The sequence below is a fragment of the Podarcis liolepis genome (genome assembly GCF_965112155.1).
Source record: "Podarcis liolepis genome assembly, chromosome: 10".
NCBI classification, from domain to species: Eukaryota; Metazoa; Chordata; class Lepidosauria; order Squamata; family Lacertidae; genus Podarcis; species Podarcis liolepis.
In genome coordinates, this window is record NC_139562.1 from 7,260,733 (window position 1) to 7,278,336 (window position 17,604).

At 42.8% G+C, this 17,604-nt stretch overlaps 1 protein-coding gene across 1 annotated transcript in view; it reads right to left on the reverse strand.

Annotated features, from left to right (window-relative positions):
- EXOC4 (exocyst complex component 4) overlaps positions 1-17,604 on the reverse strand; it is a 369,665-nt gene that overhangs the window by 183,825 nt on the left and 168,236 nt on the right. Inside the window, exon 10 of the mRNA XM_083461060.1 lies at positions 8,553-8,649. Within this exon, the coding sequence (XP_083317186.1) occupies positions 8,553-8,649 (97 nt within the window). The remainder of the gene's footprint in view (positions 1-8,552; positions 8,650-17,604) is intronic.

Here is a 17,604-nt window from a genome sequence, read left to right on the forward strand (position 1 = left end):
GGCTCTTTGCAACGTTCTGTCTACTAGTGCAAGGGCTCTAAAGCTAGTGGACAGGTAAGTTTTAATGTTGTGCAACTGTTCTGCTAACAGAAACTCACTGCACAACAGATTGTGCAAACTACTGTGCAACAAATTCACCAATAACGTGCCTCTGTGTTATCTTGTGCAACAGCTTTCTGCGGGCACAATTTTTTTTGCCAGCAGGGCAAGTATAACACTATGCGACTTTAGCTTAGCAATAAATGAGATGCAACCCCTTTTGAATGCACAGTTTATGTCATCATGGGACCTTTTGCTTTGTTTTGCACTAGTGAAAATGAACCTTTTGTGTGTCCAATCCAGAGGCACCTGTTTGAACACTTGGTACCTTCCCCTGATCTTCTACAGAGAACCAGAACATTCCTGCAAGGAGAGACGGAAAGTGGGAGGTGGCTACATCCCCTGCTGGAGTGCATGCCCCAGAGTGTCTACAATGGGTAAATACGGCCCTTGGATGAAAAAGGGTTAACCACCCCTGTCCTGAAGGCTCCGAATGAATTTAACCAATCCACACCAACCCAAAAGCTCCTAACACACAAGCAATACTTAGAAGGTTTAATAGAAGTTTCTCATTGACTTTCAAAATCCAGTTCTAAGGTCTCAAAATCCCTCTGAGCACTCATCACTCAAGCTCTTCAGGGTAATGACCCTCTGTGACAACAGCACAGCTAAGCCAATGGCAGCAAGAGAGGCCATGGACATCTCTGAATGCAGAGCCCCATTTACAGCATATGACACACACAAAAACCTCCCCACAGAACAACAGGAAGACTGAAGAAATAACAAAAGTCGCAGTTATTACAAATGGTTCACCGTCTGGAAAAAAATTAAAATTAATGCCCGGTGTGCTCTGAATCAGAGCAGAATCTCTGGCATGTGACCCCCACCTATCACAAATACGTTCTTCCTTTGCTGTTACATCACTATGATGCAACAGAGGTTGCTCTGATCCCTCAAACAAAAACAAAACAAAAAATCCATCAACATTTAATGAAGAAATAAGGGCAAGATATGTGGAATAGAAGCTGTCATTTTACATTGGGAGGACTCAGGTTCCCCCAAATGTAAAATATTGTGAATCTGATTGCCTAAAAGCAGTTCTGGGTCATTACAAAATGGAGCTTTCCAGCAGGCTAACACCCCTGAAGATGGCAGCTTCCTGCCACTCATTGAGTTTATCCAAGACAAGATATTGGTGGTTATTTAGCCTTCTCTCACTACATCAGAGGCAGAGATCCAAGAGTCGGTGATGGATGTACCACCGTCAGCTTTCCATCCAAGCAGTCTGTTGCCTGACAGATGCCGTCTCCTCCAAGACAGAGGAAAACTGGGGTGTCAGGCTCATTTAACTTCTCCACCCTTTTGTGACATACAAACAAAGTGATTTGGATAGAACTACTGCTTTCAGGCCAATAAGCCCCTTCACTCCTTTCCCTGCAACCATTTTTAATTGCTGCCTGATATTAATGAAGTGTGGCTGATACTGAGATATCCTAGCAGCCTTGGCACCCAGCATTCAAAGGATTAGGACTAACAGCATTTGCACAGTCTGAAACGCTATGATCTCCACCCCTCTCCCTCCTGTTTACAGCTCCTTCACTGCCTTCCCTCCACCAGCCTTGAGACCGCAGACATCTGTTATCCAATTGTCTGGTAATAAACATACTCCATAAAGCATATGTAAAATTATTATTACCCTGAAGAGCCAAGTGCCTTTCAAACGGCAGCTGAAACCAACAAAAGGAAAACTCATTGGTGGCGAACAAACGCTACACCCAGCTTGGTGGCCGGGCTGAGATTCCTTAGCCCACTCAGCAACTCACAGGATTTGGTCAACCTCGTTTCCTTCCCACCAATGGGAAATGTGCGACCATAGAGCAACACCACCCTCTGCCTAGAATATTAGCATCTGAGCAGATGTTGGCTTTCAGTGAATGACAGAGACGATGACCAAACTTCTTTCATAGTGCTAATTTTCATACTTCAGCACCTCCCACAATATCTAATCAAGGAAACATCATGTGTGTGTATTCCTCATCAGGCTGGATGTCTAATTAGCTTTTCATAACTTTGTAAAAATCTATTCCCAGGAATCAACTCCTTTCAAAGAACCACTTGCCCGTTAGAAAATAATATCTGCTATTCATTTATTACATGCAAGTGAGCCCCATTAAGCGCTGGTAATTAATCTGGGCCTTTGTGCATTACACTTGTCCTGCTGGAAATTAGGCTGTCTACTTCAGAGCCAACACATCCCTCCACTCCCCATTTCTGGCTTGCTGTTCCCAATAAAAGGTTGAGAGATACAGCTTCAACGCTTTGTGTTCATTCAATATGTTTACAGATGGGAGTGCTTGTGTTGACCTTATTCTCTAGCACAGGGCTTCCCAAACTGTGTTCTGTGTGGTCTGCAGGCTCCATGCAAGTGGTCCCCAATATGTTTGTAAAAATACAATGAATAACCATACAGCATATAGGATAGCACATTACAATTGCTACAACTGGCAGAAGCAGTCTGCTGAGACTCTCAGCAATTTTCAAGTTGTCTATGGGGGAAAGGTTTGGGAACCTTTGCTCAAGCACCTATACCCAAGAACTGGTAAGCTAAGGATTGGGCCCTGCAGGGTACCACGAGGATGAGGAGCACTGGCCATAGCAAGGCTGATATATCCTTGACATGCAGGATTACTCACAAGTTGTTCCCAGTAATGTTAATGAGACAAACTGCCTAATATGTAGGGTTGAGATTGCAGTCTATATTGCACTAAAGTATCTCTGTGTTGAGTATCTGGCTGGCTACTGCTGAAAAACAACAATAACGGAGTAGATGGATCTTAGTTTCAAATCCATCAGAGACCTATGCTGCTGGTCATTTTTCATTTAGATGCTAGTTCTTAACAGGTCCCCTTTATTGGCTCCCCAGTTCTGGATTTCCAGCATTGTACCATTATTGTCGCCCTGCGGGGATAATTCCTTGCAATCTTGGGTGGATGTACTTTCAAGGATGGGTCCAGAAAATGGTCTAAGGCCCACCCCATTTCCCCCCAGCAAACCACCTGAAAACTGCTGATGGTTTTGTGTGGACCACAATGGCTTTTCTGCCTGTTCCAGCAACTGTAATGCACTGTGCCAGATGCTGTGTTATTGCTTCTTTTATTTCTTATGTTGTATTTTTATATGTTGTATTACATATAATGCAATATAATACATGTAATATAATTCTTATGCTGCATTACCATTTGCATCCCATAGAATTCTAGCTGTAATAAAATACTGTAGAAATAATATTAGAAGCAATGAAAATACAATTAAAATCAGCAGTGTCAGGAATGTTTGTGAACTACCCGTGCACATTCTGAAAATCACACACATAGAAAGTATGGCTTGTGTCTGTCTGCTAGCCCCCCTAGTCATTGGCTGAATTACTGTGATGTAACAACAGAAAGTTCACAAACACTGTAATTATTGAAAGGGGGAAAGCTTGGTTGCAGGAGATAAATAGCCCTGTTTGTTCCTTCAGAAAAAAATGCCACACCAGAGGAAGGAGGCAGAAAACATAGTGATTTCCCTGCTGAAATTTGTCACCACCCAAATCTACATTCTTACCCACAAGACAAGGATCCCTTCAGCCCTCTGTAGAACAGTCTTGAGCATCCATCTCAGCCTTTCCTAACGATGCAACACTTGGTCATTGCAGCACAGTAGCTGTAGGTGTGTCAGTCACAGAAAGAAGCCAGGTTTCTTGCCTTGATGGATACTGCACTGAAGACACCATTGTACTCTAAGCCTGTTCCTCTCTATCAGCCTCCACTACAAGGCTAGCCTGAGTAGGAGGGCTTCTGTTGTAAATCCATTTCTCCTCTCCCCCGCAGTTATTGATGTGCTACTTGGCAAGGGGGGGAAAGTAGGTTAAGATGTAGCAAATGCCATCTTTTTTCCTCCCCGTGTGACAAGCGTATTGTACAATGAGAAGAGATCTTTCCGTCGTAAATCTTGCCCTAACCGTTTTTATGACACACATTATTTCCACTGCCTACCCATCAAGCTGGTAATGAAACCAAAGTGTGTCATGAAAATTGCTATTCAAAATGTGTCATCTGTGTTTGACAGAGGCTGGGGCGGGGAGGAGGCGAAAAGGGGGGTGGGAGAAGAGAGAGGAAGTTTTCATTATGCCTTACACGCTTGTTGAATGTCAGCAATGAAGATAATATCTGATCGCCCATGACAAGCTGACAGAAACGCTAAAGATGAACAGCCAGAACTACACGCCGCGGTGAAGCGGTCACTTTGGAGAAAGCGTTTCCCTAACAGTCGTCTTTCCTGTCACAACGCGGTGGCTGATGATTTTATGAAATGCGCTCTAAGCCAGCAAGAGTTTATTGACATCAGAGTCATTAGCTGCAAGTACTTCACAAACACAAGGAATCTAAACAGATTGCTTGTCAACTGGTGTTGCTTCGTTGTTGTTTTTAACAAGGCACGTAGGTTTGCAAATCAACGCTTCCCTTGCTTTAAAAGCACTGAGGGGTGGGAGAAGGAGGAGGACCAAGCATGGTGCCCTGCACCTTCTAATTCATGCAACAATTTTTTATTTATTTTTACAACAGGACCACTTGGGTGTAGCAACTCTGTGTGGCCAAGGAAGTCCCTGGGGCATTCTTTTTTTTCAGCCACGAACCTACTCAATGGCTGCAGACAGGCTCAACCTCACCTCACACCCAGTCCTGGCTCATCCTAGTGCTTGTTGTAAGCAGAAGTAAGATAATGCAATGTATGTGAGCATTTTGGTGGTTTTTAAAATTATGCATAAAGTGGACCATCACTGAATGGCAGAGTGCACACTTTGCATGCACAAGGTCCCCAGCATCTCCAATTAAAAAAGTATCAGGTAGCAGGTGATATGAAAGGCCTCTGCCCACGACCTTGGAGATCCCCTGCTGTCTCTGTTACTAGCTTCAGAGCAGACCAAAAGAAAGTACTGTTTCAAACAATAAGAGCATGGGTAGGCATACTAAGGCCAAGGAGCCGGAGCCGGCCCAATCGCCTTCTCAATCTGGCCTGTGGACGGTCCGGTAATCAGCGTGTTTTTACATGAGTAGAATGTGTCCTTTTATTTAAAATGCATCTTTGGGTTATTTGTGGGGCATAGGAATCTGTTAATTCCCCCCCCCCTCCAATATAGTCCGGCACCCCACAAGGTCTGAGGGACAGTGGACTGGCCACCTGCTGAAAAACTTTGCTGACCCCTGATTAAGAGCATAGGAACAGCCCTGCTGAATCAGGCCAAAGGCCAAAGTCTAGTCCAGGATCCTGTTCTCACATTGACCAACCACAAGAAGGATGTGATTGCAATAGCAGCACGCTCTTCTCTAATTATTCCCATAAGCACCATTTCCTCTGCTCTGTTGTTCAGGTCATCACCCTGCCCTCCTTCAAGTTCTTTCACAAGACTCAGACTCTCATAGCCCAGCCCCTGAACCCATTTGACAGTGACTCTCAACTGGGGAGTCCAGATCACAGGAGAGCTGCTGCATCCAATATCATCTCTGAGGAAGGAACTTCCTAGGGATCTCCGAAGAGGAGAGTGTGTTGGTTGCATCTGGAAGTGCTGGGTCAAGCCTTTCAAGTGATGAGTCTCAAACCCTTGCCATGCTGGCCCACCAACCATTTAAGGCTATCAGTTCCCCATGAAATGTCCAGGTGAGGAAGCAACAGGCACCAATTGAGGCTATCCAACAGCACCACCATGTGACTCCAAGCCTTTCAATTTCTCATAAGTTTCAGCTGCTTCAGCACTTGCAACTGTTCCAGATGCTGCTGCCACTGCAGCTGACTGTGGTACTATCCACCCTGCCACTCAAACACTTCATTATCTTGCTTGCATATGTCCTTGCCCTGTTCCACCTAATTGCAAGCTGTACCCTCTTGCTGATGCCCATTCTCTTCATAGCCCTGGTCAATCATTTGCTATCCAGCCCTTTCAAGGGGCTGCTGTACCAACCTCTGCCCAAATGACATGTCTGCACTACAAACCTAACGTGCTCTCAGCGGTCATTGCTTTGCCACAGGAAATCCTGAAACTGCAATCCATGAGTTGGCTCTTTGGGAAGATTTCCCATTTCATTCATGAACATGGCTTATATATGTGAGCTCATGTATTTTTTATTGTTTAAGAACATTTTATCTGCATCGATACAGAGTACATGATGAGTGTTAGATTTATGGCAAAGAGCAATAGACTTTATATGGTTATGATGCATCATCCTTTTTGCATTGACCCATTCTTGCTTCTATCATATCGTTGTGCAACTTTCCTGGGAACTTTGCAGCAAATGCACTCTCTCTCTCTCTCGGCTTCTTAAAAACTCAATAGCTTTCTTTCCGGGTTTATTTGTCTGCTTGACCCCCTTTGGCGGCAAACAATGTAATTTATTATTGATCCAGAGTGGGGGAAAGTTTAGTTGTGGCTTGTAGCAAATTGTTTATCATTCACTGCCAGTTATGATTAATAAGCAGCAAGCGAATGCTGCAGCCGCTGCAAGGTAAGCTGATTTCTTGATAAACAGGTTTCAACTTTACAAGACTGCAAATGAAGGCCCCTCTGCCTTTGGAAGCAGTGTGTCAATTATTTAAATACGTTAGAAATTCTCAGCAGGAAAACTCATCAGGGGCTGCTGGAACCTGCAAATACCTGAGCTAAGTAAGGTGGAAATGGGAAGCTTATTAGAGCACCATTCAAGTTTAATCTCCCTCCTTCCACTTTCCAGTATGATGATTAATTTTATTTTTATCATCAATTACTAAGCAGCAGCAGCAGCAGGTTTGTTTCCCAGGTCAGTAAATAACAAATTTTGCCTTCTGACGTTGTTCTTGTGCTTTCCTCCCAGTTTTGTCCTATATCGCTTGTCTCCTTTGCTTCTGTCATTATGCATTGTACTGGTACTGATCTGAAGTTCTGTTTGAAAGATTAGATTTATTCAAAACATGGATCTGGCAACCAATCCTGGCTTCCACTTTCAGGCACAAAAATCAGTGACAGAACTGCTCAAACCTGCCTTGCCTCTGTCTTCACCCAAAAGGAAAGCAGTGTCCAACCTGGTGATAACATAATAAACAGCAAGACGGGAGCTGAAGCCCAAGAAAGAAAGAGGTAGTAAGTAAAGGAACACCTAGCCACTTTAAACCAATTCAAATCTCCAGGACCTGGTGCGCTGCATCCAAAGGTACTAAAGAAGCTTGTGGATGTAATTTCAGAGCCTCTGTCTATAATCTATGAGAATTCCTGGAGAGTAAGTAAGGCCCCTGTGGACTGGAGGCTGTCAATGTCTCTATCTTCAAAAGTGGAGTGAATAGATCTAACTACTGACCGGTCAGCTTAATACTGATACCAGGAAAGGTTCTAGAACAGATAATTAAACAGCTGGGCTGTGAGCACTTAGGAAAGGATGCACTGATTACTAAGACCCAGCATGGATTGCCATGCCAGGCAAACCTCATTTCTTTTTTTGATGAGTTACAAAGGGAATGCTGTGGACATAGCGTATCTTGATTTCAGGAAGGCTTTTGACTCCCCATGATATTATTGTGGAGACGCTTGTAAAATGTGGGCTGGATGAGATAACTGTGGGGTGGATTTGTAGCTGGTTGACTGACCAAATCCAGAGAGTGCTCACTAATGGTTCCTCATCATCCTGGAAAAAAGTGACAAGTGGGTAGTTGCAGGGTTCTGTTCTGGCCTGTAGTTGTTCTAAATCTTTATGAACAATTTGGATACTGAGGTATTGAGCAGATGCACATCTAATTTGTAGATGACACCAAGCTGGGAGAGGTAGCCAATGCCACAGAACACAGAATCAGGATTCTAGATGACCTGGACAGATTGGAGAACTGGGCCAAAAGTAACAACGGAATTTCAATAAGAACAAATGTCAGATTCTACACGATGTAGGTTAATGTAGTTAAGAAAACTGAAGTGGGGTGCAGTTTTATGTGCATCCTGCCCTAGCCTTTCTGTTTGGTAAATTCTCTTGGTTCATTTTACCCACACAGGTATCAACCATAATTAATGCTAATCAACCTATGCTTATATCCCAGGATTTTTTTGCCAGTTTGCCTGAATTGTTTGCACAATAAAGTCTACTTCTGCTAGTTATGGAGAGGCGCAAGAAACTGAAGCATGATGAAACCCCCAGACCATCAGAAATCCTATTCAGCACACCCCTCTTGGCTTCTGAGATTTCAGCAGTGACTTCCTCCACACTGTCAAGCCAATGTCACAGCTGTAATAAAGTAGATGCTTGACATTTTCTTCCTTTCCAGAGGAAGCAGAGGGTCACAAGATTCTGAATTCTATACACAATACGAAACAATAAGGTTTCACTGAACCATTGGGAACAGCCCAAAGCTTTGCTATAACAAACCGAATGTCTGAACACAGCCTAATAAATAAATGTATATTTTTTCCATTATTACATTACAGATACATGCTACACAAAGCAGTAGGATAGGGTTACCTCAGAAGCGGGTGAAAGATGACTGTGATATTTCGGGCTCCTGGCTTGCAGACAAACTTTGTCCCACCGCCTTCGATCAAGTTGTCATCAGGACCTCCTTAAAAAGAAACACACAAAACATGGAAAAGTTTGTTTTCAGGAACTGCCCTCATGCTCATCTAAATTAGTCGACCTTAGCTCTGAATAAATGCCAGTCTGAGTAGGATCAGAATGCTGCAGTTTTTTAAGAACTGCTTACTCCCTTCCCCCTTTTTTTGGATGTTGATATGCATGGGCAGATAGGTTGGTAACTTCTATGGAGTTACTTAGAAGACTGCACAAGTGAGAAGCATGGTACCAGTCACAGTCCAGGATAGGTGTTTCTTTCCCCTATGCAATACACAGCAACCCCAAGGTTCAACACTGTGAGGAAAACTCATGGAATCTTCAAATGAGACATCTTTATTGGGGTTTAAATCCATCCTACCTAATGCCCCACCCCACCCAGAATTCCCAGTTTCTGATGCCCAAAGCGACAGAGGGGAACAACCCTTTCTGACCCAAGTAAGCTGCAATTGCTACTAGTCTAAGGTAATTATTCAACATTCTACTTTGTCACCAGTCTACTACTGAAATTTACAGACAGGACCAAACTTCTTCCAACAGAAACTGTAAGCCAAACCGCACTATTACAAAACAATATTGCACAGTTTTCTTGAGATTTACCAGGCTTCCACCTCTGGATGCCTCTGAATATCCCACAAGCAAGACATGGACAAGAGCCCTCCTTTGTTGTTTGTCTACAGTCTTCTGCCTCCTATGCATAGAATTTTAACTCGCCAGTTTAACTTAGAAGGGAAAGGTCATGTTAACTACATTTTAAGTTCCAAGGCCTGGAAACAAAAACAGCAGGTCTTCGTACCTAATCAGTATATACGGTACTTAAATAAACCTTTGTTTGGCTGTGCCAGGGACTCCTCAACAACTAAACCTGCCATGCGAGGGCTTTGGAACCAAGGCGAGAAAATGCAACTTGATTATGACTGCATTAGCTTTGTGATAAGCTACCTGCCCTACCCAAATGCCCAACCCTAGAACCAAGGAGGATGCGACATGCTACCTTTTTAAAAAAAAAATTGAGCCAAATCTCTCCATGTATATATCGGTGGACCTTTTTCAGCCACATTACTTCTCAGCCATTTTGAAAATGATGGTATCTCTGCAATGCCAATAAGTCCTCAACTGCTCCTATGAAGTCCTATATGAAAAACAACCTTCACCTTCACAGAACGCTGTTTTTACTTTTATGAATTCCAGGAACAGCAGCTTTTGTGACCTCCTCACCATTCCCAGAAATCTCGCATTCTTACTAACGGTTCTTTTATTTTTCATATCTTTATGGTTCAAAATGGGTTATGGCTACTTTTTACAGCAAGCAGAAAAGCTTTAAATATTTTCCAGCTGCTGTATCAAGGAAGCGTGCCAGTATGTTGATTTAATTTGCCTGGTGATAAACCAAAAGGTTTCTCTTTTGGGGGGAGTGCAGAATGGATGTGAAGCAAAATTTATCATAAACTGAAGGATAACTAGGAGTGAAGAGATGGGGTCCATCAGCAATGTAGCTGAATATTTTCATAAGGGACCCTGAAATAACAGTGCTATTTTGCACAGGTGTCTCCATGGGGAGAAAGAATTCACTGCTACCAAGGTCTGTTGTATGTAACTTAATGATCCAACTGAGCCCAAAGCAGAGACACACAGCAAAACTGCCCACTCTCAATGGGGTTTCCTACTAACACTTTGCATAGGAATCTAGGAAGAGCCTCCTGGATCAACTTCATTGGATGTTCATGAGTTCTAGTGTTAAGAGAGAGAAATAAAAACTTTTCTCTACGCACGTTCTCCATGTCATTCATCATTTTACAAACTCCTATCATGTCACCTCTTGCTTGCCTTTTCTCCAAACCAAAAAGCCCCAAACACTGTAACCTTTCTTCAAAGTGGAGTCATTCTATCTCCTTGATCATTTGGGTTTGCCCTTTTCTAAACTTTTCCCATCTCCATGATGTGCTTTTTGAGGTAAGGAAACCAGAACTGTACACAGTATTCCAAATGCAGCCACACCATAGATTTTTATAACAGCATTATGATTATTGGCAGTTTTATTTTTAATTCCATTCCTCATGATCCCTAGCATGGAATTTGCCTTTCTCACTGGGTCAACATCTTCATAGAGTTTATTCCTAGTCCGTCATCTCATGAGCATATCTGTGAAATTAGTATTTTTTGCCCCAACATACAACACATTACACTTGTTTACATTGTGTTTGCTATTTTACCACCCATTCACTCAGCTTGAAGTAGTCCTTTTGGAGCTCTTTACATTCTCTCTTCATCTTTAACAACCCTGAACAAGTTAGTATCATCAGCAAACCTGGCCACCTCTTTGCTCAGTTCTAGCTCTATACTGTTCATGAAAAAGTTAAAAAACACAGGTCTCAATACGGATCCATGGGGGACTCCACCATTTCCCACCTCTCTCCATTTGGAGAACTGTCCATTTATTCCTACTCTTTGCTTCCTGCAACTTAACCTATTTCTGGTCCACAAGAGAACCTCTCTTCTTCTTCCCCGACTTACTCAGAAGTCTTTGTCAAAAGCTTTTTGGAAGTCCAAATACACAATGTCAACCGGATCACTTCTATCTATATGCTGCTGACTGACACTCTCAAAGGACTCTAATAGGTTTGTGAGTGTGCTCTGCGCTTCCCTCCTTCCAATCAGAGGGCAAGCCTAAATCAGGTAATGTAGAAAGGAATGCAAGGATCAGACAAGCATTCTATCTAGCCCAGGCTTTTCTACTCTGTCAGCAGCTCCCCAGGATCTTGGGGAGAGGGTTCTTCCCCATCACCTGCTACCCTTTTTTCAAATCAGAGATACCATGGATTCAGATCTTTGGCAGGCACCACACAAACACTTATTGTTGTTGTTTAGTCATTTAGTAGTGTCTGACTCTTCGTGACCCCATGGACCAGAGCACGCCAGACACTTCTGTCTTCCATTGCCTCCTACAGTTTGGTCAAACTCATGCTGGTAGTTTCGAGAACACTGCCCAACCATCTCGTCCTCTGTCATCCCCTTCTCCTTGTGCCCTCCATCTTTCCCAACATCAGGGTCTTTTCCAGGGACTCTTCTCTTCTCATGAGGTGGCCAAAGTCTTGGAGCCTCAGCTTCACGATCTGTTCTTCCAGTGAGCACTCAGGGCTGATTTCCTTTAGAATGGATAGGTTTGTTCTTCTTGCAGTCCATGGGACTCTCAAGAGTCTTCTCCAGCACCATAATTCAATTCATCAATTCTTCGGCGATCAGCCTTCTTTATGGTCCAGCTTTCACTTCCATACATCACTACTGGGAAAACCATAGCTTTTACTATATGGACCTTTGTCGGCAAGGTGATGTCTCTACTTTTTAAGATGCTGTCTAGGTTTGTCACTGCTTTTCTCCCTAAAAGCAGGAATCTTTTAATTTCGTGGCTGCTGTCACCATCTGCAGTGATCCTGGAGCCCAGGTCCTTTTCCAAATACTTCTTCTTATACAATGTAGAAGTGGAGCACATTCCACTAATTTTAGGTTGTTGTTTTTTTAAATAAAATATGCTTCATTGGCCTTCTGAAACCTTTTTCCAGATCTCTTGGAACATTTGAGACATGTCAGGTTGGAACCAGTGTTAGAACCTGACCATTATGGAGTCCTGAATTTGGGACAACCTCCCTTGGTCTCTGATAGTTCACTCTGCAGCAAAATTGCTTTCATTCAACTGGCTTTTCTGGAATATTGTTTTAGACCATATGTTGTGCTGCTGTTTTAAAATTTGATTGATACAGTTGGTTCTTGTTTTAGTAAGCAAAGAATTATTATTAGTAGGAATATTTATATGTTTTTAAATTTGTATGCTGCCATATGCTTTTAGAAAGGCAGAAGAGAAATTGCAGTAATAAATAAGATTAAATTAATATTGTTTCTATTATATTAACAACAAATTTCAAACTGCATACATTCACTCAGCCATCCTTTAAATAACACCATAAAAGTCAGCCAGACCAGCCACACACACACACACACACACACACACACACACAAAACAACTGGTTTTGAAGCCAATTTCTTTCAAGTCCTGTCACAAAATAAAGCTTGTTCTTGTATGCACAATAATGCAGAGAATTTGGAAATAAGTTGTAGATAACTGAACAAATTTCTCAGCCTGGAAAGATGCTGTTTTAGAGTTGACTGGGAAATGGACCAGCCAACCTGTCTCAGCAAGGCTCTAGATTCTTCCAATTTTAAAACCTGCCCAACCTATCCCCATGTATATCCTGCTGGTTGTAATAATTGGAGGAAATTTGAACTCAGTGGAGGTTCTAAATATTTTAATACCAAAAAGAGGAGGGAGAAAATGTTACCACAGTTATCCAGTGGTACATAGATATGGCAGCTAAATAGTATTGTTAGCAGTGGAATTTTTAGAACTTAATATGCCTAAGGAGCCATTCCTTGGTCACCTGCCAGCAGCATTGAAAGTGCAAACCCAGCATCCTAGCCAAGGAGTTTAGTGCCATGAGCGACTATAATGATAGATACATAGAGATGGTTTTCAGACTATGACTACGATTCCTATAACTGAGCAGTACAAGACATTTAAGTCTAACAGAGCAGCCATTTGGGATGTTATGAGGGAACTGGCCACCCTCAAATATTTCTTGGGACTTTAAAAGACTGGTTTGTTTGAGGATAAAAACAAACAAGCAAGAAGTCACTTCAACTTCTGGAAGCCTATAAAAAAAAATAAGACATTAATCAGAGGTTAAAGAAAGCAAAAAAGATCACCAACTATCTATGACAAGATCAGAAGCATTTCCCCCGCCTCTCTCTTACTCCAGAAGTAATTGGGATACAGGTGGCGCTGTGGTCTAAACCACTGAGCCTCTTGGGCTTGCCGATCAGAAGGTTGGCAGTTCGAATCCCCGCAACGGGTGAGCTCCTGTCAACCTAGCAGTTCGAAAACATGCCCAAAAGTGCAAGTAGATAAATAGGTACCACTCCAGTGGGAAGGTAAAAGGCGTTTCCATGCACTGCTCTGATTTCAGTGTTCCGTTGTGCCAGAAGCGGCTTAGTCATGCTGGCAACATGACTGTAAAGTGAGATGAGCGCTGCAACCCCAGAGTCGTCTGTGACTGGAATTAACTTGCCAGGGGCCCTTTACCTTTACCTTTATTATCTCTATTGGGAGGAGCTAGCAGTTTCATGGAGTAATGCAAAGATCTGTGAACCATCCAAGTTAACTAGAAACTATGTGTGCACCCAAAACACCATGGAATTCCTTGCTTGGGTGGGCAGTGATAGGGTGTCAGAATTTCAACTCTGCAATGATAAGATTCTGAATTTTGAGTGAATAATTTCCAATGCAATCTCATCCATCTGGCAGTTCCTCCCCAGGATCTCAGAGAGAAGTCTTTCACAGCCATCCTTGAAACCTTTTAACCGGAGATATTGTGAATTAAACCAAATACTTTTCAATGCAAATAATTTTCTCTATTCTTGAACTATGGCTCTACACTTCTGATGAATAGCTCATGTGGCCTTCAATGCTGAAAAAGCTGTCCTCTCTTCCTAGATTCTTCTACACTGAGAGAAGACCTTGCTATTTCCAAGGTTTTAAACAAGGATTTTGAACAAAAGAGAAGGGAAGAAACCACATTAATATTTATTGAGAGTAAGTACATCAGTGCACTCTTAAAACTCCTGCTAGAAGCAGAAAACTGTAACTCCTGGTAGGATTTGCTTCCACCTTATCCAGGTGGGTGTAAATGGATGGGGGTGAAGGGACAACCCAAGGTACCCCAGTCTGCTCCCTCTGACCACTCATCATCATCATCCCACCACCACTCCCCTGGTCTTCTTCCCCGGGAGTTCCCTTGGTGCCTCCCTCCCAGCCAGTCCATGGCATTCTCCAGGAAAAGGTCCTTTCTCATCAATTTCTACCTGATGACCCTTTGACCTGGAGACTTTACTTACTGAGATTATTTTTTTCTGGTAGCCTAGCACCCAAGGTTTTATGAGGGAGAGCGAACGTTTTAAAAATCCCTATTACAATAAAATGCCAAGGGGTTAATCTGCCGCATTCTGCACGCAGAGAATGTGCTCCAACCACTAACCTACAGACCCTGTGCCCACCAAGAGTGCTCTCTATGATTCTCAAACACAGCAGATTGAGTGTTCAAAAATCCAAAGTCAGGACTTTGAATTCCTAAATATTGGAGGGATTCTCGATATACAGTGGTACCTCAGGTTAAGTACTTAATTCGTTCCGGAGGTCCGTACTTAACCTGAAACTGTTCTTAACCTGAAGCACCACTTTAGCTAATGGGGCCTCCTGCTGCTGCCGCGCCGCCGGAGCACGATTTCTGTTCTCATCCTGAAGCAAATTTCTTAACCTGAAGCACTATTTCTGGGTTAGCGGAGTCTGTAACCTGAAGCGTATGTAACCTGAAGCGTATGTAACCTGAGGTACCACTGTACATGTTAAACAGTAACGTAAACAGCTTGTTTCAATCCATCACATCATAACATACTTACCGGCAAGCCAATGTGGCTCCAAGGCTTATTGTGACAAAAATGTCACCCTCCACGGGTTGTATTCCTGAGCATTTTAGTAGTCTATGTATACCAATACAGTATAGTCCTGCAGTCGACTCGCAGGTGTGGCTCTGCCAACCTCTCCATCTTCCAGACTTACCACTGATTCTCCACCACACCAATTCCACTAAGCTGCAGCCTGCTATTCCTAAACATGATTTATTACTTTCTCTCATTCCATCTGCCCCCCTATAAAGAATGGGGGAGGGGGAACAGCCCCAGCTACATTTTATCATTTGATCAGAGTCAGACACACTTAAAATATTTTTTGACTCCATAATCTGTTTAAAATTCAAGCTGCTTTCCCCTCTCTTCTTATTTTTTGACCAGGATTCAGCAGGAGGAGGTTTGATTAATATATTTGCCATCTCCCGTATTTACTATTTTCCCTATCTACGCCAAATGCCACTGAACAGCACAGTTGCGTCACAACCCTAGGCACAAACTCCACCAAGAGAATGCAGCAGCATTTTTAGTCATGATGTAAAATTAAAACAATATGGAGTATAACAGAAATGCTGCAAGCAATTAGACCACAACATGTCGCCTTATATTTGCATATGGTTTGCTGCCATTTCAAAACACAGTAAAAGGTTGCCATCCACACACACCCAACAACCTTTATTCAGAGTGAGCTATTCTATCCCCCAAATATCAGAAACAATGGCTTTTAAGTCTAGTGCTTTGTCCATTCCACTACTGGGAGAATTTACATTCCCAGTATTTTCCCCACAATCTTGTCAGAGCATCCAGTGAACATCCCTTCCCTGTACAGCTCCTCTCAAACCTTTTAAGCTGGATATTTAGGCTCGTATTCACTGCTAGTCCTACTCAAAGTCTTCTTCTTCTTTGGTGATCACTCATAGCCAAGTAAGATTGTCTTCCATAAACACGGTTTTAACAATGAGTTTGTGACTGCGGAGGCCAATGTGGATTTGCCAAGCGTGCCTTCCTCTTAGCACATTTCTCCCTTGCGTACTGAGTTCAAGTGTCTTCAAAGCCCACGACACCTTTGGTAAAGTAGACCCATTGAAGTTAATGGACATTACTAATTTAGGTTCAGTAATAGCAATGGGTCTGTTCTGAGTAGTACTTGGGTGAATGCTATTATCTCTGCTATTATTTGTTACTGCCAAGCCTGAGCCATAGAGGAAACATACTGAGCTAACATACTGAGCTAACATACTGAGCTATGATGCATGTTTACTCAGAACTAATTCCCACTGTATTCAAAGAGGTTTGATCCCTAGTCAATGTACTAAAGACTTCAGCCTAAATAGCTGGGCTGATGTGGGCAGCGCTCCTGACTTCCGACAAAGGGTTGCACCTTTTGGTCCTGACACTCTCAACCTCAGTTTCCAAAGGATGTACTATAAGTATGCAGAAGGCAATTAATGTAAAACATTTGAGCAATCATACTGAAATGAAATAAAGAACCAGGACAGAGGGCAGAAGCACCACAGAAATATCATTTCCGAAGGCAATTCAGAGATCTCATGGCTAAGCAACAAGGTCTTCTAAGCTCAATTCCAGTACTCTGTTGAGTGACAACAGGAAGCAGATGAGGCAAGCTGGGGGCCAAGTGGACAGGATAAGTGGGTCTGGTGCACATAGCAGGATGCCTACTGCATCACATGCCCAAATGGCAAAATTGCCTCTAAACACACAAGGGCCTCCAAATGACCAAAAAGCCAGTCACAGTGTGGCTGTAAACAACTTGAAATTTCATGCTGGTGTAGAAAGGTGTTGTTTCGGAATAGTGACCTGAAATCAACAAATCTATTATCATTTACTCTTAATCGCGCACACTGGGTCAATAAAACCATATAGTGTGTCCCCATATATAAACACTCGTAGTGTTTATATATAGTGTGTCCCCACATATAAACACTCGTAGACAGATTAAATATGGCATGGAAGATATTGGTACAACAAATACCTAAGGATTAAGGAGCTTTGCCAGCTCCAGCGTTGCTGTGACTAACAAACCCTCCAGGGGCCGGTTTAACAAATTGCTCCTGATACTGGTAAACTTGCTGGGTCCTCATCAAGCTAAGACACCATTGCCAGTCTTGCTTGAAATCTGCTACATCAAAGCTCAAACAAGAGAAAATCCTACTTGGCTATTCTGAGCTGTGATATCTTTATCAATCTGCATGGGTGGGGGGAGAGAGAGATTGCCATTACTTCAATGAACACAAAAGGAGTCTGAATTAATTCATTATCAAATAATGTGTACACAGAATCTGGGTAATAATATGGGCTTTTCCCGGAGGGGACCCTAAATGGATTGTCTATGCCAGCAAAGCACAAAGTACAAAGCTACAACTCCCATCTGCAGCAGAAATGATCAGATTGTTCAGAATTCGAGCTGTCAGAT